A 25,897-nucleotide genomic window follows, 5' to 3' on the forward strand; every position below is an offset into this window, starting at 1 on the left:
CCGAGCTGTAGACCCGTCGTGGCTCAAGTGTCTAAGGCCACAGAAGGCACGCAGTAACGGAGACAGATTGGGTGGGCTCATTTGTCACGGACGTCAACAGAACAGTCGGGAACGTTGTGCCAGCTATTCGGTCCTGCTCTATTATCGATAGATTGATCTCGACAGCGGTGATGGACCGCTGCTCCCTGCATCAGCATCGATCAGCTCAATCTAACGCACTTTCGGTAAATTCAACTTATAGCGAGACATGATCGGCTGATCCGTCTGGCATTTGAGCAGTACTCATTGTCGTTTAAGTGGTGAAGACCTTCCTCAATGTTCACCGTTCATCGCCTCAAATGGATTACTACAAGTATGCGAGGGAAGCTTCATTGCTTCACTTGACGTCGTGGCCGCAAAGGTAGCAGGATTTGAACGACCAGCACTGTCGATAATCTAAAGCCTCGAATTCGCTACAATCGTACGTTCGTTTTAGCATTCGAAGCAACGACAGGTAGGTCACTGATTCGTTCAACTAAGCACGAAGCGAACAAACAAAACTGACAGGCACACACACAGGCAACACAAGATGGCGACGCTTTAATCTGCTTTCTGTTCTGTTATATTTGACCTATTCCCAAGTAACCTTTGCCCACATTGTGGGGAAATAGCTTCATTATAGCGTATGCTCTGGCAGTGTACCCAATAGCTCATTTACCGAACATCACCTTTGCCAGATGGGAGACGGCAAACCGCAGCTCGGGCTTGGCAGATCAGCTCTGGACTGTCCACCAAGCCCGCGAGGCTGCAGAAGAGCTCGACATCTCAGTCCCCACGTGGGAGCGGCCCGCAACACAGTGATCTGTGTTTTGGAGGACCCAATAAAAGTTTATCTAATCCAATCCAATCTGTTCTATTCTGCTCTACATCTGTCTTGCTGTGGAGAGTTTGAAGAATGTTTCTCTTGGCTAGTACGTTTCTATTATCTCTTCAGCAAAAAATAAAGTTATCCAATAGCAAAAAGGTAAAAAAAAAACAAGGTAAAACATACAGTAAACTGAAACAAATAAAGAAAATAACATGGGAATGGACAGTTTTCTTGCATGAGCTCAATTCGCAACACTGCACTCCTGCCTGAGTTTTAACCTCGGTATAAGAGCACACCACTTCGCAATACAGCTATGAATACCTGTTCGTCGCAAGGGCTTATCTACTTCAGCGTCCACTAAACTCTGAAAGTCTTGTGAGATGTTTGCCTTTTGCTGGAGATTTGTTTCAGGCCACGGAGCAAGTAACTTTTCGAACTTGCAAAGCGTCTGTCCTACTTTCACTATTATCATTATATTTTTCACTCACATTGCACGATTCTTGTCTTGTATTTTTATTGTTTCCAGTTTGCATTTAGTTGTCGTTGACTGTGCGTTTTTTCTCTTTTTATTTGATTTATCGTGCTGCAGACTGCCACACACTCTTGTTTATTTTTATTGTTTCAATTCTTCCCATACCTGCGCAAAGACGTCATGGTTGTTCCTTGGTCTTCTTCTTCTTCTTCTTCTTCTTCTTCTTCTTCTTCTTCTTCTTCTTCTTCTTCTTCTTCTTCTTCTTCTTCTTCTTCTTCTTCTTCTTCTTCTTCTTCTTCTTCTTCTTCTTCTTCTTCTTCTTCTTCTTCTTCTTCTTCTTCTTCTTCTTATTATTATTATTATTATTATTATTATTGCATTGTCAATCGTCAATCTAAGTGTGAAAATCAATCAATTTGTAGTATAGTTCAGAGTCTTCCTCGTTCTATTTTTTTAGAGATCTGCCTGCTTTACTCTCCCTGATTTGACAGGCCGAGTGGTCTCTGTTCGGACAGAAGACGGCTCTGAACTCGGGTTCGTCAGCCACGGAAGATCAGTGGATGAAGAGAGAGGAAAGAGGTGGGAGCGCCAGTGTTAACCAGGGGTCGAAGGCACCGAGTTGGACGCGGTGCTATTTTCGGCTCGCGGGGCAAGGGGCTGCGCACGTGGTGCAGCCTCCGGCACGTGCAAATAAGCACTCGCCAGCACGAGGAAGGGAAACCCTCTGTGTTCGACCATGTGCGCCCATCAGTCCATATACCATAGCTGAGACTTCGCCTGACATGGCGAGGAGTACTGAGGGCTCTGCGAATAAAGGGGTCCGAGGGCTGGCTTTTCTCCTTTCGTGGTGCTTTAGTTGGCACTCGTTTCTATTTTACTCCGTCGTAGTGCGTAAGCCCTTGTGGCATCCTTCTGCTTCCTCCCGAATCAGCACCCTTTCCTCGACAGAGCAGGAAGCCCCCGGTCTTCTGTGTACAGTAAGAATCAGCGACGTCTCATTATTTTTATTTTTGGCGAAACCTCTGGACCTGATTAGCGAAGAGGCGTCAGAACTTCGGGAAACGCCGTACACTTACTGGCCCTCTTCTGCATTCTCTTTAAAAAACGACTCTAAAGCAAAGGCGATCTCGTTACAGTGAAGCCTTTGGCCGAGCCTTTCTTGTCCGGGACCCCTGGGGAATGAAGGCAACAGCCTAACGAATGAGTATTGACCACAGAAAATGTGTGTAGGCTGTCACAAAACTATCATCATCATAATCATAAACGCTTGTGATCCACAAAAAGTCGGCTAATCTCACCACACTCAACTGACGTTAAGAGGAAGAAAGCGAGGAGTTCGTCCAACAAATGACGAGCTCGTTACCATAGTAACGCCACCGCCACACGATCCTTCGTGGTTATAAAATGTGGTGGCCATACTGCCTTCCCCGAAGGTTAACAAAGAGTATTTAATCAATACTAAAAATCCAACGTATACACAAGATCAGTCTCTCACCGACGCCATTGTGCACGTCTCGCAAGGAAAGTAGTGATTCTAATTTAAGACAACGTTAATTTAAGAAACTGCAACGTTTAGGCTCGCCGCACGACAGTGTAGCTGATATTGTGTTTCCACGTGGTCACTGGATCTTCAGGAAGCAGGTGTCGCGACTTGAAGTTTTTTGAACGCTACGGATCTCGCATGTGACTGGTAAAAAGTGACAAATATGTTAGGGCATGATGCAGTAAGATAGGGGTGCGGCACAATGGTGCATGCTGAATAGTACAGAGGCCGCCGGCTTATGCAGAGTTACGTTGCGCTACGCGCGACCTATCAAGAGCCTGCCCGCGCTTAGCTAAAACAAACAAAAGAACATTAGTTACAACTAGCAAAGAGGAAACCGGGCGGGGCAACTGCCTGCAAGTTTCGCAAGGCTAGATCTGCCAGCTACCTACAACATCCTAATCCTAACATATTCGAAAGACTTGCAAAGCATAAGGCGGAGAAGGAGGAGGAGGAGGAGGAGGAGGAGGAGGAGGAGGAGGAGGAGGAAAGTTTAAGCGGAAGGACAGAGAGGTTAGCCAGTTCTTAGACCGGCTGGCTACCCTGTGCTGGGGAAAGGGGAATAAACATATCAAGGGAACCACACCTGCTTCGCTGTTTCAACGGTGTTCGCGAAGCAGTAATGGTTCGGTTCATTTTTTTTTTTCTTTTGATTCCATGTTGCTCCTTTGTTGCTTTCGAACGTTTTTCACGTGTTCAATTTCTTAATTATGAATATTGTCACGTCGATTATGTGCGCTCTTCGTATGTCAATATGTTGTGCGCAACAGCTATGTCGTCCGGTCAACCTTCGCAAGGACGGGAGACCGCAGTGACGAGAATCTATGCCATGCCCGCCTATTATGCACACCCAACGGCATAAGTAAACAGTATTATCACTTTTTCTGAGAGCATGACTTCGGGTAGGTGTTACAGCGTGTAATTGGCATTACAAACCTGTACAGTGACCAGCTGTAGGTGAGAAGCAGCGTACAATGACAGAGAAGAAAATCACATTTCCTATTGAGCCAATGTCCCGTAAACTGTTGCTAGTGGTTGTACACATCTTTTCAAGACTGGTTAAGTAGGTTTGTCTCATGTCATGTATTCATTCTCTTATGCCGCGTGATGGCTTCATTTACGGAAGAACCACTCAAAGCACGTTCAGTCCGCGCGGAGTCTGCGAACCATTGGGCCTGAACTGGAGTATCCAGTTCCGCTTATAAGAGACGGACTCGGGCTTCTTTTTTTCACCGAGTCGCTTGTGGAATTTTCCGGTCGTCTGTCACGTTTTTGAGCTTACGTTCATTGTCCCTGCAAATATAATTAATTTAGTGATCACCACGTTCAAAAATATCGCGTTTGCCGATGACCATCAGTAGCTGAGTTTTGAAGTCAAACATACGTTGGAGGAATCGACAAGCAACGTTAATAATGTGCTGAAAAACGTGCATTCAACTAAATTGAGCAATGTTAAAAAGTAAATATGGGCTTTCGTTCATAGTTGCGCATATTTTCGATGTACAAGATAATTGAATTGATCTTTCTCACTCCCCTTCGTGTCTGAGCTACAGTTTTTCTTATAATTAAGAGAAATGCCTTCCAGGATGGAAAAGCCATTAGACTAGCGCTTCTTTCGGGCTTCATGAAAATCGCTTCGCACTTGTTGAGCTTCTTTTGTGATGATTATTTGCTTGTTAGTTAGATAGCGTCTGGCAGCTCTGGCCAGAATCCTAATGGAAACACATTTCAGCTGGTAACGGCGAACTCTCTCTTTCTCGCCCAACGACCGGTCTGTCACAGTCACGGAGGAAGGAAGTTTTTTTTTCCTTCCCCCATGGTCACAGTGCTAATCATCTCACGTAATGTCTCGTCCATGCTCCAGATGGCGCACTCACTGACGCCCATACCGCCACCGCGACCCGATTATCCGCGTTGGCCTCCAGTGTACGACGAGAGCGCCATCTGCCCCTGGGGAGCGACACCACACGGACCTCCTCCCGTGAAGCGACCCTGCTTCGCATCCATCCGGCGAGGACCCACTCGGTCAGTTGCTGCCGGTTGACCGCATAGCAACCGTACTTGTGGTGGCGTTTAAGATGAACTCGTTGATTCGTTAATGTGACGGCTGAAAAATAAAGCTTAGATGCGTAGACGTTTGGACTGCTCAGGAGATGCGCTACCTGCATTAGGTCAAAGCACCATTTTCACACCAAACAAACAAAAAAAAAAAAGATTTCTTCACATTATATGTTGCCACAGTTGTCGTATATAAAGCAGTGGAATTTATTTCAACTGAAGTTAGATTATTAAATTATCATCAGAAGTGATTGATTTCACAATCTATGCGCGTGTGAAATATTCCTTTCGTGGGACGAAAACGTTGCTCTTGATTACTGCCACAACCAGTTCTTGTCGTTTAATCCACCACTCCTGCTGCAAAACCTAAAGTATAAATTATATACTCGGCTCGTTGTAAGATTTAATGAATCACTAATATGGCACCCGTAGACTCTCTTCAATAAAATGATTACATTCGCTGATAGCATCTTAAGTAAACTGATGTCTAACTTGCCCAAGTTAGCGACTGCAGTGTCGTGGATGCGATACTTTTGACGTTTTAGAGTTAGAGGATTATCGCGAGTTCTCGAATGTAGGACGCTTTGTTGATGATTGATTTGTGGGGTTTAACGTCTCAAAAACCACCATTTGATTATGAGAGACGCTGTAGTGGAGGGCCCCGAAAATTTCGTCCACCTGGGGTTCTTTAACGTGCACCCAAATCTGAGTACACGGGCCTACAACATTTCCGCCTCCATCGGAAATGCAGCCGCCACAGCCGGTATTTGATCCCGCGACCTGCGGGTCAGCAGCCGAGTACCTTAGCCACTGGACCACCTTGGCGGGGCTAGGACGTTTTTGTTAAAGTCACTTGAACTGAACTATTTTTAAGCGCCAACCGGTTTGATCATACTTTACACCACAGTTTTCTAGTGGAACATCGTGGAAACTGTTTCATGCATGCTCTTGTGGCTGTAGAGCGTATTGTCCACAAAAGTAAAGAAGTTTTAATTTTAATGTTTTTGCTTTGCGTGTGTATTGCACCTCATTACCGTATTTACTCAAATGGAATGCAAGCTTTTTTTTTCCAGCTTTCTGTTAAGTAAAGTCGACCCTCGGCCCAGATTACAACCGAATACGCAAATAACCCCCTTTTTTTCCTGAGTGCAGTGAAAAGTTACTCCTCGTGTCACAATGTTACAATCGTGGTAGCGTTACGATCGAGTAAATACGGTAAATTGGTCAGCTGCACGTTTCATGCTACCATGTATTGTACAGCGATGCCGTAATGTTTTACCATCCGGTCTACTGTATGAAGGTCCCATAATGTCCTTCCAAAGGTGTTCTTCAACACAAATATCAAAATGGGCCGTTCTGCAGGCTGCCGGAGGTGTGTACTACCAGCGTTCTACCGTCCGCTTTCTGGGAGGATGGTCATCAGCGAGGCGCCGAGGCTCAAGTTCGAGATGCATGGTGCAAGGCGTGTCAGGTGGGTTGACATTGATATGGGCATCGTAAACGTACTTGGTGCAGTTAGGGTTTGGCATGCTGAAAAGAAATATATTTACACAGCGACCACCCACATCTCAATAATTCGAGAAACAAACTTTTATTTAATAGTGACTTGTTACTATTAGCCTAAAAGAAGTCCCCCCCCCCCCTCTTCTCCCGCTCACGAAAAGCATCTATCTTTTAACCTATTTAAAACGTGAGGCTGTACGAATAGGTATCAGGTGGCTCGGACAGGCAAACCAATTTGGTGGCTTTGTCGGTAGCATCTTGTCATTCTTGACGCGTTAGCTTCAACGCCAAGGCGCATGGTGTCACTGCAATGACAACAAGAACAACAAAAAGCTTACAGCAACATGACGTCATTAACTATTGTTGTGCGCTGCAAAGCTTCTACAAAAACGACACACACCGACTTTTGCGGTTTGATAGTGTGGTGTGATGTTCAGCATGACCCGCACACTTCGTTGCAGCCCTTTGTGACTAAATGTTTCTTATCCAGCACGTCAGGCGGCGCCACGTCTAAGTTTCAAGGAGATATCCACCCAGGTGTACGTTTGGGCACGAGCCTACAGGAAGCCTTGGGTTTTAGGGACAACAATGGAAAGCTGAACACACCCGCGATTGAAATAAGTAAGAGACGGTTAGAGTATTGGTGGCAGAAAATTAGAGAGAAAGGACAAAAATAAATATTGGAAAAATAAAATATGGACAGTGTGCCGTAAATGGCAGAGAACTTAAGCTGAAAATTTACCTTTTTTTCCATTAAGATAGAATTTATCGAAGTAGAGGCATTAGGCCAACATAAAAAAAGAAAAAAGTTTTTTTTGTTTTTTTTTTCGAGCCTGGTGGCATACTTGTCACCACCCCGTTATAAAGGGGACGCTCATAGCATCCATCCATCCATCCAGGCCTGGCCAGTGCCGGTTTACTGCATAGCGCACTATTTCCATACGCTGGCCCTTACCTTTACGAAGGTTTGAAAAAAGAATGAAGCGTGTGTGAGTATAGTGGGAGGACAAGAAATGCCCGCTGACTAAATTTGTTTTTGTTTAATTGAGTGTCCACGAGAAGCAATAAACAAAATTACTTCGATAGCATGAAGAAGACAAATATGAGCAACCCAGTTTAAGTATATCTCTTGCCGCGCTCGATATTGTTCACCCGACTTTGACGCGTTTTATGCCTTTGCAGATATGCACGCGGGGCTGCGCGAGTCGTAAACCGTGACGTATCGCGATGTGATACGGTCTTTTTTATCTCGGTCCCATGTCTAGGCACGCCTGTGGAAACTGAAGAAAACGTGCCTGGTACTGATGACTCAGATCCGCGAAGAAATCGTCCAGGGTCGCCTTTCCGCGGTGAGTACGGATGCCGTTTCGTTATCTCGGTTCCGAAGTACTTCTTAGCCATCCTTGTTGCCTAATAAGCAATCATTTCATCCGGCGTAGTGTTCTCGATTTGGGCAGGTTCACATAGCGACAGCCATTCTATATGATTAGTCAGTCTGAATCACAATAAGCAGTCGAGCTCATGGCTGCGGTTCCGCTTGAGCCGTGCACAGCTGCTATGCCTTGCGTTAGCTACAAGCTTCAGTCCATGCTTGACTTACAGCACAAAGGCCCAGCGTCCGGTGTGCTAACGCTTGGTACCATTACCGCAGCGGTCTCTGTATAGTCGGGCAAAGAACGCTGTTGTAAGCGGTCGACTGGCCTCAGAGAAGTGCGATTCTGGCTGTAGCAGGTCCCCCACCTGCACGCATGCGAGACAGTTCACACGAGCTTTACTTACGGATATTACCATTTTTTTGTGTTTTTCAGCATTTTGAGTAAAGTAACCATTTTCGCATTTGCGTATCTTAGCTTGCAACGCCTGCCGGTTGAACCGGTCTTTCTTTTGCCGTATTGGGTACCATGGAGTCCAAAACGAGACACTACACACCTATGAACAGTTTGCATTAGTTTCCTTGTGACTGCCGTCATAGGGCACTAACACATCGAGGAGGTGGGCAAAGAACCAACACGACAGTGCGACAGGTGTGGGTTTTGAGCATGCAGGGAGCCATATTTACAGCAGCTGTAATAAAAAAAAAGTGCTTGCACCGTCAAGCAATGCAAAGCGATACGCGTGATACACATGGTACTTATGCCACAGTGGCCACCAATACATTTGGAGAATCTTATTTGATGATGTCATATTTCAAGATACTGAAAAAAAATTCCATCACCATATAGCTTCTTTTACTTCCATACATAAGCTCTTCGAGAAGCTTATGCACACACAATTCGCATATAGGCTTCGACAACCTTTAACGTATACGTTTTCAGCAGCACGTGCACACTTGTCACGTTCACGCTCGGCTGTGTTAAGAAAACAATGAGCCAAAAAAATTAAAGGCAAAGACGAGAACACGGGACAATGCTTCGCGAGTGTTTTTCATCTATTCGCATTTGCGTCTGCTTTTCTTTTTCCAGAATTTTTAAAGCATCAATATAAACTAACTGGCCTAGCAAGGGAACCTTGTATACATCAACTGGCCCTCAAGATAAAGCTGCGATTTCCTTCATGGCTTTTCTGTAACTTACTTTTCGAACGTTTATTAAGAGCTCCGCTACGGTGGTCTAGTCGCTAAGGTACTCACTCGGCTGCTGATCTGCATGTCGCACGGTCGAATCCCGGCTGCGGCAGGTGCATTTTCGATGGGGGCGAAAATGCTGTAGACCCGCGTGTTCACATTTGGGTGCACGTTAAAGAACCCCAGGAGGCCACATGTGCCTTCAAATTCTGTCGAATCGAGATTTAAGCATAGCGAAGGCGACGTCCTTTCCTAGAACGCTTTATTTCCCGCCCATTAAAGGGGATACGGAAGGCGTTCTAAATTTGGGAGTCGCGACCCTCACACTCGGCTTCGAAATATGGTGCACTCGGCCACGGAAGTACGGAAGAGTGCCTGCTCGTCCCGTCAGCAGAAGCAATGACATTGTTCTCTGTTTCAGGAGCGAGAACGCAGCTCAAGGCACTTCGTTTGTTCTGAGGTGTTCTAACGCACGAACCGTCCGGAAGGCGGCGCGTGATTACACGTTGCCATGACACTACATCCGGGTCTCGTCGGATGCACCCATTGCGAATCCTCGCGTATCCTTGAAGGCATGCCGTATATTCCGCATTCTCGCGTCCATTGCCCGCTTAAAAAATTCAAACTGAGACACAACGGCCTATTTGCACTTTAGTTCATATATGCTTTTCAAGCGTGTAATAAGTTGAGCTTGTGGCGCGGTGGTTATGCTGGCAGCTATCAGAGGCATATCCGGCTGAATGCCCACGACAGAAAAAAAAAGAAAGAAAATTCGCATGGTACCTTATCAACATTTTAGTGTAGATGCGAGAGAAAACGGTGCAGAGAACCACACATCAGCCAGCAATGTGTCCTCCGTGTAAACTAGCATGGCATGGTAAGAACTTTATTAATCCACTGTCAAGAAGTGACGAAGCAGTGAATATTAGTACGGTGCAGGGTCTTAGCCAGGGGTTGGCACACCGGTCCCCTGCTCCCTCCCCCTAATTTTTTTTTCACAATTGCATAAGCGCAAAAAAAAAGAACCATTTCAAGGGGGGGGGGGGCTTTCCCTGAAATCAGAGATGCCCCCCCCCCCCGGAAAAAAAATTGTCTACTCGCCTGGTACGGTAGTACAGCATGTCGCAAGATCTATGTCGCAATCTAATGAACCCAAACTAAGAAACACATTCATTACTTTTGGGTTTCCCATTACCACTTCCAAAGCGCAGGATAGCAAATCAAATATTTATTTTCCGGTTAACATCTCTGCCTCCGCCTTTCCGTATTACATTTATCTCTCACTCTCTCTAGTTGGCTCTGAGAAACTAGCGCCTGAGCAGGCCAACCTTCTGTTTTCTTGCGCCGTTCTGAGTGTCCATGTACTGACTGGCCCACCTGAGAACCTTTGTGACGCATCACAAAGGCGTTGACGCAGAATATCAATTTTCACGTTTAATGACGCGTTTAAAGGTTTTCGCCTTGACAAAAAAGGGAGTAGCTACCTTGAGAATCGTGTGTGGCGTGTCACAACACTCAACACACAGTGACCCTCAGCACCTGTTCACACGAGGTCGTTGGAGGTGTTAGTCACCCTCTCTATTTTTCGTAATTTAGTCTCTCATTTGAATTGATGAACATGGAGAATCGCGCCGCCAAGACTGTACTGGTAAAGTGCCATTTTCCACTAAGACACTCATCATTGTTCGCAGTTCCGCAATCGGGTTAATTTGTACACTTGAGGAATATTAAGGACGCAACCCACATATGCGAAAAAAAAAGGGTCTCATTTTTTTTGTATATGTAGGTTGCATCTTTAATATATATGACGCCCTATTCTGTCCCTTTCGTTTCTTCATCTATGTGGGTTGCATCGCTAATAATTCTTCAGTTAACCATATTGCCCCACAACACGTTCTAGTAAGATACTTAATGTGTACACCTATACGCATGTGAAAACGAGTGACACCCTCACTATTTTGTTGCTGTTGATGACGACGACTATGATGATATGAAGGGTGTAACGGCGCAAGGACAACTTTCTGACAAAAAGTGCCAGAGCGATTCCTCGAGTGCTAATATTAGGGGCCGAACACACGACCTTGAAAAGAGCAAGTGGACAAAACGGGTGCTGTGTTCTTCTCGTACGGCCGCGTTTTTAGCAGCAAAGTCTGCCATTGGCTCGGGTTATGCTATCGGCCAGCAGTAAGTGCTACTTGACGCTACGAGTTTTCATTGAAGGAGTAAAATCTGCGGAGTTCTGATTATAGTGAACGCCTCAGGTGGTTGAGCAGCCCCTTCAGCCAAGCACGGCGGGTGAACGAAGTGGTGTAAAAACCCACGTGAACTACGTCACTGTTAATGTCGTGTTGGAACGTCACAGATAGCCGGATTAGGGACGTTACGATGACATCAAATCGCGTGAATGGGAACATGTTGGCCGATTCCAAAGGTGTAGCAACACCACGTGCGATTCAGAAAACTACGGGGGTGAGGGGCAGGGGACAGGTAACATAATGCACTACGATGTGTACGATAGGCTTTCACCTTGGTGACTGACCTGTACAAAGAGTTGATTGATTGATTTGTGGGGTTTAATGTCCCAAAACCACCATATGATTATGAGAGACGCCGTAGTGGAGGGCTCCGGAAATATCGACCACCTGGGGTTCTTTAACGTGCACCCAAATCTGAGCATGCACAAACGGGTTGAAGACTTTTTGTATTTCTTCATCAAGCAGGGGGCTGGTGGAAGGCAGCTGGGTAGGAGACATGGGCTTATGGATCCTCAGTGCTTCTAAGCTCTTCCTAAGAGAGCGGTGCCTAATGTATAGAGCCTGCATATAAGCGACAAGATACGGCAGGCGCGGAACGACGACTGAGTCATTACAGAGGCACGTGCATGCATGCCACGCTCCAGAGGGACATGGTACAAGGACGAGACATTGTGCGTCGTCATGCAGGTCTTCAGTATAGCGACGTTGTTGCATCAACGTTCCTACTCACCAACACGCTTGCCCGCGCGGTGAGGCTTTTGTTCTTTTCTCTATAGCAACCGTGCCGCACGCCATGCGTTGTCTTCCGTGGCGCATTCTCATGCAAGTCGTGATACGCGACGCTTTCGTTTGACCCGTACTCGGCATGCCCCATAGTGTGAAAGCGGCAGTTTATCCTAGCCTAAATATTCACGTCACACTGTAAGCGTCGCTCTGCATACGTCTTCACGATGCACGTCATCTCTCCTGGACCCGCCTCGGTGGTTTTGTTATATGGTGCTCGTTTGCTGACTCGAAGGTCATGGCGGCCGCATTTTGATGAATTCCGCCACTACGGCATGCCTTATACACACATGGCTTTGGTACATCAGACTACATGAATTATTATTATTATTATTATTATTATTATTATTAGTAGTAGTAGTAGTAGTAGTAGTAGTAGTAGTAATAGTAGTAGTAGTATGTAGCCACTTCCAGTTTAGGAGTTGCTCAATAGATGGCGTTAGTGTTTTCACAGCATAACTATACGGAGTGAATGATGAGTGAGGCGAAGGGTGCTTCTGTGTGTCCATCCGTTCATCCGTGCTTCTGTCTGTCCGTCCACCCATCCCTCTGTCCGTGCTTCCGTCCACCAGTGCATCCATCTGTTTTTCCTTCCATGTTTCCGACTGTGCGTCCATCCATTCGTCCGTCCGTGCTTCCATCCATCCGTCCGTCCGTAAGTCCATCCGGGCGTTCTTTCGTCTGTCCATCCGTCCGTGCGTCTGTGGTTTTGTCCGTCTGTCTGTCCGGACGCACGGATGGACGGATGGATGCTATGCCCCTCTCATCATCATTCACTCTGTGAACGTGCTGTCACTTTTTATCACTAATTTCAACAGACTAGACAATTAATAATGTCGCTTAATCCCTCCGTCGCTCCTTCTCTGTAACTAATCGCACTTTCGTGTCAGTCTCAGCACAGAGTAAACATGAATTTCGCGTTTCGTGTGAGCTCGTGGTGTGACATGGGCGAAAGTCTTACGTGCCTTATCTCACGCGAAGAGCGACCGTAGGCATGAACGTGAGTGATCCAAGAAAATGATGACGTGATGGCGTCTTTATCAACTCCTCACGACATCACTTGCCAAACTTCGTGACGTCACGAAGATGTCATCACATGGCGTCGTCGGTTGGGTAAAGGTTGGCCGATGCCGGAGGTCAGATGAGGTGCGGAAAGCTTCGAACACCTCCGATCTTGGAGGCAAGGCAAAACCACGTTGGATGCAGAAAGCTTTTTGGGGATAAATACATCGACTGAGATAAAGACAATTTTCGCGTTCCTGCCATCCGAGGCAAATGTGATCGTATGGCTTTTCCCTGTTGCTCGTATTTAGCACCACGATCACCAACATAGGCGGGGGAGAATTCAACTCCCCCTAATCATCTAAGAGGGAGTGGTGTAAAGCCAGCCCCATACATTGACATAATAAGAAGGGGGTGCTGCGACTCGGGGAGGGGGCGCAGGGGTGGGGGTACACACAACGATTTCGTTCGGGGGGGGGGGGGGGCACAAGGACGGACAATTCATCTATTCTTTTGACTGTTTGCTTTTGGGGTATAGGGAGCCAGGCGAAAATTCAAGGGAAGCTCCCGCACTTCCTGGACCTCCCGCTAGTGCCATCCCGGAAGGTGCAAAGACAGCCCCATAGATTGACATAACAGCAGGAGGGGGGGGGGGCTGTGACGTACCTTCGCCTCCCCCCTCCCCGCCACCCCCTGAAGAGAAGCCCTGCGTACGGCTATGACCACCACTATTTCATCGTTACAACGGTAGTTTAGCGGCTCGGGCGTCGCGCTGCTGAGCACGAGGTTGCAGGGTCGACTGACGGCCACCGCACCATGCGTTTCGACTGAAGCGAAGTGGAATTAACACCGGTGCGCTCATACTTAGGTGCACGCTGAATAAACACAGGTTGTAGAAATTCATCGAAAGTGTCCCGCTTCGTTGTGATTGCATAACCGCATCGTGGTATGACTCTCAGAACCTGGGGGTTGCTTAACTTGAGCTTTTTGATCAACTCTACGCACTTATTTTTACTGACTTCTCGTCCGAAAACATCACGCTGTTTCACACAAAGAGCGCTGTACTTCAAACACATTTGTTTTCGTGAAAAGGGCATACATACAAAATGAAAAGAAAACAACCAAAGCAAAAAAAAAAATTCACACCATATCCACGGATTGAATGATGATGAGTGGGGTTTGGAGGGTTTTATCGGTAAACCGTGAATCGTCCATCCATCCGTCCGTCTGTCTGTCTGTCCGTCAACTATACGAAACCGTCAACCATACGAAAACAACTAACGCCATCTAGTGATATTATTTTTAAAGACTTATACGCTCAATGCCATCTAGTGAGCAATTCTTGAAACTAACTAGAAATGGCTACATACTACTACTAATAGAGAGGAGGGAACGACCCGCACCCTAAGGAGCTTCGCCCCAAAAATGCAAGCATAACTCCAAGGTATTGATAAGCCTGCCATGTCGTATGGACGAATCACCATCGAGGTCGGCAAACTCGCTCATGAGACGATTCACTTTGACTCAGAATCAGATCAAGCCGTGAGTCGGAGTCTGAGCACAGTCCTTCAATACAATGGTCTATGGCCTAAGGGACTGTGGTCGGGTGAGTGCGGCTAAGTAATATCTTGGCGAGATTAAGCCTCATTGAGTGCCGTTGAAATACGCTTCAGTCTGACTCAGCGAGTCCCTCTGAGAAAACTTTTGGTGAGTCTCAGTTCGACTGACTCGTAAACGCGAAGTGTATTTCTTGAGCACGTCTGATTGCACCCGCCTTTTTCGCGAACCTATGATCACCGTACAATCACATTAGCCCTAAGGCCTGACAATGTTATCAACTCATTTACTCGATAGCGCTATAGTGGGTGTGATAGTACTGTAGTGAAGAAGAGGAGCTTCAGCGGCATTTCTCGGTGCTCCAGGGGCATCGCCATCAGCATAAGCTCGTGCTTGTTGCGCTTGGCCGGACGCTGCTGACAGCTTCGCTTTCTGCGTTCTGCTCTGCAAATAAACCCCGTTACATGTGGTGGAGTCTGCTGGGTTTCGATCACCCTGGAGCTTCGGAATCGAATTTTACCATCCATTATGCCTACCGACGCAAGCGCCGCAACAACTCCTCCACCGGCACCGCCTACTGTTCTCTGCGCCGGTTCTCTGCGTCTGCGAGATCCCCCTGTTTTTTCAGGCACAGAAGACAAGGACGTTGACCACTGGATTTCAATGTACGAGCGAGTGAGTACTCACAACAAATGGGATGACGCCGCCAAGTTGGCCTACGTCTCCTTCTACCTGTCGGACGTGGCCAAGCTGTGGTTTATAAACCACGAAGCGGAACTCCCTACATGGTCGGTCTTCAAAACTAGCCTCACACAAGTTTTCGGACGGCCCGAGGTACGCAAACGCCGTGCCGAACAACGCTTACATACTCGGTCCCAGCAGCTTGGTGAGAATTTCACAAGCTATATTGAGGACGTTCTGGACCTTTGCAAGCGAGTCAATGAGTCGATGTCCGAAGAGCTTAAGATCAAGCACATCATGAAAGGCATTGAGGACGACGCTTTCCAAATGTTGCTTTCTAAGAGTCCTCGCACTGTCCTAGAACTGACCGAGTTATGCCAGAGTTTTGACGAGTTGCGCAGGCAACGTCTTTCCACCCGACGTCCCTCGGTGCTCGACGACTCTTTGTCCAGCCTTTTCACCCTTGGCATAGGAGAAGACCATGCCACTCTTCTCTCTAAGATCCAAGAGTTCATCCGCGCTGAGGTCGCTCGTCAGCTCTCTTTGATGTCCTGCATACCCGATCAACCACGCAGATTGACGTCTACACTCCGCGACTTCATTCAAGACCAGGTCGCACAAGTTCTTCCTCCCGCCCGTGAACCACCCCCAGTCACCGCACCTCTCACGTACGCCGAGGCCGTTGCTCGACCTCGACAGCCTGCGTTCCAGCCAGCGCCTATGTATTCGCCGCCGCCCTTTTCGCCGCCGACCTATTCGCCGCCGCCTATGCCGATACCACCTCGGCCGCAGTTTTCTGCCCCTCAGCCGCAAGTAGGAGTCTACTCCGACCAATGGCGGACCTACGACAACCGTCCCATATGTTTTGCTTGTGGCGGTGTTGGCCACGTGGCACGTTATTGTCGTCGTCGCCAGGCTGCTCAGAACATTCGACGAATGCCCTCTTTCGACCCTCAATTTTCTTCAACGCCTTCAAGCCCTTCTTCCTCTTCCTTTCCTTCTGATCGTCCACACGGCCCCACCTACCGCTCCCCATCTCCACGTCGACGTTCGCTTTCCCCTATGCGTCGCCGTTCCGGACCCACCGACCAGGAAAACTAACGGCCGCAGTTCTTGAGGCACGAACTGCGTCCCCGTCGCCATGCACAAGTCCTCGCCCCTGTCCAGCTAACGTCATTGAAGTGTCAGTCGATGGTATCGTCGTCATGGCGCTTGTCGACACCGGAGCCGCTCTATCCGTCCTTTCCATCAACCTGCGCCGCGAACTCCGCAAAGTTCTCACGCCATTATCCGGCCTCTCTCTTAGAACGGCTAACGCAGAAAGTGTAACACCTCTCGCAGCCTGCACCACACGAGTCGTCATCGAAGGGATTGTGTATATCGTCGAATTCGTAGTGCTGCCCTCGTGTTCCCATGACATGATACTCGGCTGGGACTTCCTTGCGAATAATAATGCCATCATTGACTGCTGTCGCGCTGAACTTGAGCTATCTGCACTTCCTGATGTTGACGCTGTCGAAGCCTCCCTGCCATGTTATAAACTGTTTGTTTCCGACGACACCACCGCACCACCGCGCTCTTCTCTGCTGGTGACTGTGTCGTGTGACGCTATTTCCGACGGTGATGTTTTATTTACGCCCTCTGCCCTGTTCATTAAACGCAAATGTTCTCCACTGCCCATTGCTCTCCTTACTCTCCACCATGGCGTCACGAAGATGCTCGTGTACAATACGCTAGAAGGGCCTTTACCTTTATTCTATGGTGAATGTCTCGGTCACGTGCATCCGATCGACGCCCGTCAGATTTTTGACGCTCCATCTAGTTTACTTTCTACGGACCTCAGCGCACTCATTTCTGACTCTGTTGTTGACCAGTCACTCCTTGACGCTTTCCACCGCTCCATCGATGTCGCAACGTCTTCTTCAGAACGAAGCCAGTTAGTGAACCTGCTGCAAAAGTTTCGTACTTCTTTTGACAGCCACGCTTCTGGCCTCAGTCGCACATTGAGCATATCTCACAAGATTGACACAGGAAGCCACAAGCCTCTATGGCAGCGCCCCTACCGAGTCTCAGCGTCGGAGCGCCGTGTTATTGACGACCAGGTTGCTGACATGCTCCAGCGGGGTATTGTACAGCCTTCTAACAGTCCCTGGGCGTCACCGGTCGTTCTTGTTAAGAAGAAGGACGGCTCCATTCGGTTCTGTGTGGACTATCGACGTTTAAACAAGATCACCCGTAAGGACGTTTACCCGTTACCGCGAATAGACGACGCCCTTGACTGTTTGCAGGGAGCAGAATACTTCTCTTCGCTAGATTTACGGTCTGGATACCGGCAAGTTCCTATGGAAGCATCTGACCGACTGAAAACAGCATTTGTCACACCTGATGGATTATACGAATTTACCGTTATGCCTTTCGGCCTTTGTAACGCTCCAGCCACTTTTGAAAGAATGATGGACACTATTTTACGAGGCCTCAAGTGGAACAGATGTTTATGCTACCTCGATGACGTAGTTGTCTTTTCCACCGATTTCGACACCCATTTAAATTGTCTTGAGCACGTCCTCACACGTCTCACTGACGCCGGCCTTCAACTCAACCTCAAGAAGTGTCGTTTTGGTGCCCGGCAGCTCACCATTCTTGGCCACGTCGTATCGCGGGACGGCATACTTCCCGACCCCGCCAAGCTTGAGCAGTCGCCGATTTTCCGAAGCCAAAGAACTTGAAGGAACTTAGAAGTTTTGTCGGCTTGTCGTCATACTTCCGACGCTTTATTAGAAATTTTGCTTCCGTATGTGCGCCCCTTACGGACCTTCTTAGCGGCGACAAGGACCTTTCCTCATGGTCACCAGCATGTGACGATGCATTCACCAAATTACGCCACCTGCTGACTTCACCACCCATCCTCCGCCACTACGATCCTGCCGCTCCCACGGAGGTTCATACTGATGCCAGCGGTGTTGGACTTGGCGCTGTGCTCGCGCAACGGAAGGCAGGGTTTGATGAATATGTCGTCGCCTACGCAAGCCGAACTTTGACGAAAGCCGAGGCTAACTACTCCGTGACCGAGAAAGAGTGTTTAGCTTTTATTTGGGCCCTTGGAAAATTTCGCCCCTACCTGTATGGTCACGCATTCGACGTCGTCACTGACCACCACGCCCTTTGTTGGCTATCCACACTTAAAGACCCTTCCGGACGACTTGCTCGCTGGGCACTCAAACTTCAGGAATACGACATCCGCGTTATTTACAGATCTGGTCGTAAGCACACGGACGCCGACGCCCTTTCTCACTCACCCATATCGGATGAAGGTGTTTGCCTCTCTTCCCTCGAGCCTGCACTTGCGTCATCCGCCTTGCGCTACATGACGGTGGAACAACGAAAGGATCCCTGGATCAGTGGCCTCATAAGCATTCTTTCTGATCCTCTCACTCCTTCGCCGTCTCGCGCTCTCCGCCGTCAGGCTAGCAACTTTTGCCTAAGGGATGATCTTCTTTATCGACGCAACTACCTTTCTGACGGTCGCAAGTGTCTCCTTGTGATACCCCGCCATCTTCGAGCTGCTATCTGCGAAGCTTTTCACGCGGACCCACAGTGCGCCCACGCAGGCCTCTTCAAGACATACGCTAGGCTTCGATTCAGATTTTATTGGCGTGGCATGTATAACTACGTGCGAAAATTCATTCGCTCGTGTGCTCAGTGCCAACGACAAAAGTTACCTCCCGGGCAAGTCTACCCGTCACAACCTCTTCCTTGTCCTAGTCGACCTTTCGATCGCGTCGGCATTGACATTTACGGACCACTACCATCAACTCTAGCTGGTAATCGCTGGATTATTGTTGCGATAGACCATCTGACACGCTATGCCGAAACAGCCGCGCTGCCGACTGCCATAGCCCGTGACATTGGAACGTTTCTGTTGCAACGTTTCATTCTGCGTCATGGTGCCCCTCGCGAGTTCTTAAGTGACAGAGGCCGTGCCTTCCTTTCTGACGCCTTGAAGGCATTACTCAACGAATGCCGAATCGTGCACCGCACAAGTACAGCGTACCACCCTCAAACGAATGGCATGACGGAGCGCTTCAACCGTACTCTTGGCAATATGCTGTCGATGTACGTCGCCTCTGATCATTCAAATTGGGACCAAGTTCTTCCGTTCGTCACCTACGCGTATAATACTGCCGTACAAGCTACTACTGGGTTTTCGCCATACTTTCTTCTGTACGGACGAGAACCTTCAAATACAGTAGACACTATTCTTCCATATAAACCTTGTGAACCCGAAAGTACAACTCTGACCGAAGCTGCCCGACATGCTGAAGAATGCCGCCAGCATGCCCGCTCTTTTTCTACCGAGGACCAGTGGCAGCAGCAATCCTGCCAGACTGGGGACCGTTTGGCTCCAAACTTTCCACCTGGGTCATTGGTATGGCTTCGGGCACCTGCTACCGCACCTGGCCGCTCCGCAAAACTTCTTCCCAAATACATCGGGCCATACCGTGTTGTAGAGCAAACGTCACTCGTCAACTATATCGTGGAGCCCATCATCCCATCCACAGACCTACGCTACCGCGGCCACGACACTGTCCACGTCTCTCGTCTCAAGCCATATTATGACCCATTAGTCGTTTCTTCTCCCTAATCCGCCAGGATGGCGTCTTTTTGTGCGGAGGGCGATTGTAGTAAAGAAGAGGAGCTTCAGCGGCATTTCGCGGTGCCTCAGGGGCATCGCCATCAGCATAAGCTCATGCTTGTTGCGCTTGGCCGGACGCTGCTGACCGCTTCGCTTTCTGCGTTCTGCTCTGCATATAAACCCCGTTACAGTACAGATATCAGCGCGCATATCAAGCATGTATGTCACTTGCGCTTCTATGATTGGGTGCCCTGTTACCTCAAGTTAGTCGTGTTCCATTTCCTGTTCTTGTATAAGCCGTTAACACTTCTCAGTGGATCCATACCGACTTGCCCAAGCTTGGGCAACTCTTACAGCGCGGTATTCTTCGCAAGCCGCCCTCTCAGATTTTTAAAGGGGCCATGGCACGGTCACCTAAAAATTTGCGATTTTCAGCGAAAACCAGTAGTAGAAGGTCTATTATGGTTGTACAGATATAAAGCATGGACTGTAAACGAATATTTTAGTGCAGAACAGCCCTTAGAAGTCACCGGCGGTGACTCCGGCCCACCACCGGTGACCGCCATGCATTTTGCCATGGCGTCTGTGACGTAACGTGCAGCAACAAGTGGTTGTGTTGCCTTATGCCACAGTTTCATACGCTGAAAATCGTTCAGTGCCAAGCAGGATAAAGCTCAAATATCTCGATTTTACGCGCTGCTAACCGCCGAAAAATTTTGTTCACCGGAACGAAGGCGCTCGCACAGCCATCTGCTTGTTACGTCACAGAACACCCACCAGTTTACGTCGCGGCTCGCGAGAGTGCCAGTGTTGCCAGACTCTCAGGTCAGTCGCTTGTATGCAAATATATTCAATTATAAACGAACTGCTCGGCCAACCTTCCTAAAATTTCGCCAGCTTATTTGTGAATCCTCAAGGAATAACCCATGTAACACAGATTTTGATCGAAAATCGGCTACCATGGCCCCTTAAACCACAAAGCACCGGATGACTCAGCCGTGAAAGAATTCTCATCGATATCAACAAGTGCCGCCTGAACACGGGATGAGGAGGGGGGGGGGGTGAATGGTTGTGGGCGTGAAACCCGAGGACCGTGGGTGAATGTCGAGGGCAGCCCTTTGTTTAGACGAGCGGGGAAGAAGAGCCCTTGACTTCGTTCCCAGCGTTGGGTTGGTTGCCCTATACAGGCTTTGATCGCAGTCACGCCGCAACCTTCTCACTCGCTACTATGCAGCGTGGTGCCGTGGGGCTGTCAGAGTGTAACGCGATACGACTCGGGGCCTGCCGATTATATACGGGGTGTTTCAGCTAACTTGTGCCGAGCATAAAGGATGAAAAACACATGCGCTACGCGTGTTGAGTACTCGGCATGTTAAGATGTATGTTCCAGTCTGCCAAGCAAAGTAATTAACAGAATTATTAACTTTTCTAATAGTAAGTTCAGTGAAATACCTTCAATCTTGAAGTTATTAAAACATTTATTAACTGGACGAGACATATTAACACTGTAATAAGCTAGTGCAATTACAAATTATTTTATCTTAGACGAGCTCTTAAGCACTCCACTCCCGCCGTTCGCCTTGTTGCATTTAATGCAATTGTTCAACCTACTTTAGATTATGCATCCATAATTTGGTACCCTTACACCAGAAAAAATGTCAGCGAAACGGAAAAAATTCAAAACAGAGCTGTTAGGTTTATTTATAACTGTTTTGGTCGTACTTCAATAACATGTTTATTAGCAAAAGCAACCTCCCAACAGCTACACAAATAAATAAAGTATTGCGATCGAAATTTTTCTTTCAGTTAGTTAAAGGTTATTTTAAGTTAGACTTATCACATATACTTCATTTGTCCACAGGATATACCACAAGGCAGAGGCATGCCTTTACAATAACCCCATTTTCCACCCGTAATAACACATTCATGTATTCGTTCTTCCCTAGGACAATTACCGAATGGAATAACCTTAGTGACGAAGTTGTTTCCCGGTCATCCTTGAACCTTTCTGCTGCGCAGCTTTAGCAGCGAGTGTATGATTTCTATGACATGTGCTCCTGTTGTTTATTTCAATCACTGTAACCATTCTCCACTTGTGATCATCATGAATGTAGCGCTCATTTCTCTATATGTTCTTATGCCGGTTTATTAAAAACCCCTGTTCTTTTTTTTTTCGTTCTGAAAGTGTGTAAGTGCCTTATTTGTTTTATATATATTTGTTTGACAATTTGTAAATTTATCAAATGTATATCCACCCTGCCAAAACACTATGTTAAGGTTGCAGTATTAATAAATAAATAAATAAATAAATAAATAAATTTAAAGAAAGGTAGCGTTTGTTCAGCAATGTCAGAATCATCAAACTTTCCTAAGATAGCTGCCCTGTTTTGCTTTCTTGCAGCTTTTCTGTAAAGCACGCACAATGAAGAAGTATACTTGGCGTTGAAACACCCAATACAAGTGCCCTGTTGAAAACTCTGTAGCGGTCTTTCGCTTGCGATCTCATAGGCTAGAGGATGAGCTTCGCTTTAGAAACGCTTTGCTCGTAGTAGAAGCGTCATCGTTTGCCATCGGTTGTCCGTTCCGCGCAGTGTCAGCTTGAGTGTGTGTGTGCGTGTGTGCGTGTGTGCGTGTGTGTGTGTGTGTGTGTGTGTGTGTGTGTGTGCGTGCGTGCCGGTGACACGCCGGTGACACGTGCGGTGACAGATAGTGACACGTGCCGTGGCTCACGTGGTGCTGTGCTGTAGTAATACGACAAAACTTCGTAGATTGCTGTTTGAGAGCAATGTTCGTTGCACCGGGTGGATCTCCTCAATTACTTGATGTCAGAAAGCGGTCACGCTTAGCGTACATCACAAACAGCCATTAACATAACCAAATGGGCTGCAGGGCTGTTTGGTTCATGCTTAATATATAGCGCAGTTTTAAAACAAGACAGCGAAGCGTTGAAGTACACGTCATGCGCTCGCACTTCGTGTCAGTGTTTCATTTTCTTGTTCTAAAGTTGTGCTATATCCTAGAAGTGTGGCAGCTTGGGCTAGTTGGTATGGAATGACGGTAGTTATAGCGCGTGAACAAAACGACGACACCGAGACAAGAAGGACACGAAGGACACGAGCGCTCGTGTCCTTCGTGTCCTTCTTGTCTCTGTGTTGTCGTTTTGTTCACGCGCTATAACTATCGTTGTGCTATATCCATCTATTCATTGAGTCATCTACAGCTTTCTCGGAACCTGTAAAGCCTTTGGCAATGGGAAAGCCTGCCCCTTGCCTTTTATTATAGGGTCTGGCATTGAGATGCTTATTTCTATATGCACTCGTCTTATGGAGTTTCGAGCCCGCTGGGGCTGGCTCCTTGGGTTGAGTGACCGCGGCAAGCCTTGGAAAGAATTAAGATGTCAAACGACGGGACCCACGCCCGCCACGACCCAATTGTCATCTTCTGTCTGTCACGATAGCGTCATTCAATTCAAGGAACAAAGATTCTGGGCTGGAATCATCGTGGTGACGACACTTATTTTTTTTGTCGTCCGCCAGTCTCTTGGATCTTCAGGGGCGTTCCTCGTGGACGATGTCTGCGTGTACAAAGGCACTCACGTCCATGACCCAGAAAGCAAACTTCTGCGAGTCGTCTGCAGTGCCGTATCTGCGTCGTCAGATTTTCTTTTTATTGGGGCATGTTCTTGGTTTTCTCGAAAGGTGGAAACACCGGAAGGTATACTACTGGGTATTTCATAAGATATACGGTTCTGGCCTCAACATAGCATTATGCCACTTGACAAGGATTAATCGAGGAGGTGGTGCTTAGTAATCGCTGTGACGTAATACTATGTATCGTGAACATCGTCCAGGCAAGATTTGTCTAGACAAAAGATAAATGTTCGAACATTTCATATCTTTACGTAAGTTAATCAAATGTTGCAGCGTACGCATGCACTTTCATTACTTATCGGTATACGTCAGACCTCAACAGATGATTTACTTTCACTCGGCAGTCGGTGTTGTTTTGTTATCTGTGTTCGTATTATTACGTCCTCCAACAAAGCCTTACCTGAGGACTGGTTGCTTCAGTCAGAACCACACGTCTGGCCGGCTGCTTCAGCTGCCGTTTTCTGCAGAAATACGTAAAGACCAACGCCGTAATGATACCTAACACGGTGATACCACATGCTAGGCCCCTGTGCTATAGTTCAAGCATGAAGGTAAGATTATAGCTAATGTCAGGTACCAGCTGAAGACAACAGCAACTTCCTCCCACGTTCATGTGCTCCGCTGCTCGATACAAGTGTGGTTGCGTCTGATGATATTCTAGAGCAGCTGTGCTGAGTGAAAGGAAGGATGTAGTATGGACAAGTAGCACACATCCTTGTCCTATTCTCTTTGTCCTTAGTCCTGCGTCTATTTCACGCAGCGCAACTGCACAATAACGCCTTACCTTCTTTTGAGGCCGACCTAGAAGACTCAAGCTTGGGAATCCAGCCGACGAAAATCCGGTAGACTGCCTTTTCACGCATCGTCTGCATGTGCACTGATCCGACGCAGCCAAACACGTAGTGAAGTCGAACGTGCTTTGTTGTCTGTGTTACCTGGTCGGAAGTTCAGCGATGCGAAGAAAACAAGTACCTGCGTGTAGCCCACGAGTTGACATTGGGCGTATCTGGGAGTCACTGGCGCGACTGAACCGACAATGTGTGGACTGTCATCACAGCAGCGTTTCCGTATTGGGAATCGTGCCGCTTTGACAGGTACGCTGTACTCTTGTCAGGAACGAGAACGGACTGTTTCTTTTAACGCGTGACTACGCATTTCTGATTCAGTGCCACGAGTGTGGGATGTTCATCAATGTGGTGACAGGTGGTAGGTGCAGGTAAATGTAAGTGGCAACGCGCAGTCGGTCACAAAATAGGGACACGAGAATTGCGCTCATCCTTGTTCCTTTTTTGTCCCCGAGTGATTGCGCATACATCGTTGACACGAATATTTTTGAACAGGACTGACTCGAAGAATTGCTTCATAAAACAGTACGGACAACCCATGCTTAAAATAGCAAAGAGCGGACCCAATCGGTTCCCTGATTGTCGTACAAGTGTGGTGTAAAAAGTCTCCGGCTGCGGCTGCTTCTGCGTAGGACAGACGGGCCGCTACATCTTGTCAGATAATTGGAACATAAGAGATCGGCAACCGAAGGCTCACCTTCTGATCTAACCTTACATTGTCGGGAGTTTGGGCACGTGCCAAAGTTTCATGAATGCAGTTTTCTACCGGCTTAGGAATGAAGAAAAGCGTCTGATGATTGAGTCATTGCATATCAATAATAGCCGTACCACATGCGTGGGCCAACCGTCGATTAACTTGCATAAAAAAAGGAAATCAAATGTCTTAACAGTTATCTCTCGCGTAGACACCCGCGCGTATCAGATTCGTAGGATTATCTATTGCGTGCACATGCGCGGCTACGTTGTGCCAACGTTTTTGTTGAGCGCATCTTCGGTTGTTAGTCGGCGTTTGGGGTCTCTTGACTTCTATCTTGGGCTCCTCTTTAGAATGAATCCATGTTGCATCGCGGTGGGGTAGGGGGAGGTCTGCTTTCGTTGCGCCTCTCAGCCATCGCTCATATGACACGTTCCCTAGTAACAAAATTTCATTTGCTTATTGCAAGGAATGAAGAGAGAACAATTAATAGGCACACACACACACTTGTCAGCCACGCTCACCACGCTCGCTTAGAGAAGTAACAACTGGGAGAACTTTGAGATCAGCTCCTCTACAGACCCCTACAGTTCCTCAATAGCAAACCAGAAATAACTTGGCTAATCACCCTGCCTTTCTTTTGCATCTCTCTCTCTTAATTTGTTTATTAGCAGCGCAGATGGCACGCACCTTCTCATCCTGAGTTTAACCAATTCATCAATTCCGCTTTGCAACCTCCAGCAACTTTCACGACGTATTTTTCTCACAAGCATCATCACCTCTGATGCGAGATCCTTGAGAGTCGAGATCC

The 25,897-nt window shown here is 47.6% G+C and overlaps 1 protein-coding gene and 1 long non-coding RNA gene across 2 annotated transcripts in view; one reads left to right on the forward strand and one right to left on the reverse strand.

Moving 5' to 3' along the window:
* The first annotated feature begins 4,733 nt into the window (after positions 1 to 4,733).
* LOC119168211 (uncharacterized) overlaps positions 4,734 to 25,897 on the forward strand; it is a 500,388-nt gene continuing 479,224 nt past the window's right edge. Inside the window, exons 1-3 of the mRNA XM_075867474.1 lie at positions 4,734 to 4,887; positions 6,283 to 6,391; positions 7,689 to 7,772. Of these exons, the coding sequence (XP_075723589.1) occupies positions 7,728 to 7,772 (45 nt within the window). The 5' untranslated portion in view covers positions 4,734 to 4,887; positions 6,283 to 6,391; positions 7,689 to 7,727. The remainder of the gene's footprint in view (positions 4,888 to 6,282; positions 6,392 to 7,688; positions 7,773 to 25,897) is intronic.
* LOC142765786 (uncharacterized) lies at positions 6,611 to 24,476 on the reverse strand. Its single transcript, XR_012884398.1, has 3 exons — positions 24,332 to 24,476; positions 23,948 to 24,008; positions 6,611 to 6,728 (listed from the first exon to the last, which is right to left on the reverse strand). It is a non-coding gene; the product is annotated as an uncharacterized LOC142765786 (long non-coding RNA).

Source organism: Rhipicephalus microplus, chromosome 6, assembly GCF_043290135.1.
Source record: "Rhipicephalus microplus isolate Deutch F79 chromosome 6, USDA_Rmic, whole genome shotgun sequence".
Taxonomy (NCBI): Eukaryota; Metazoa; Arthropoda; class Arachnida; order Ixodida; family Ixodidae; genus Rhipicephalus; species Rhipicephalus microplus.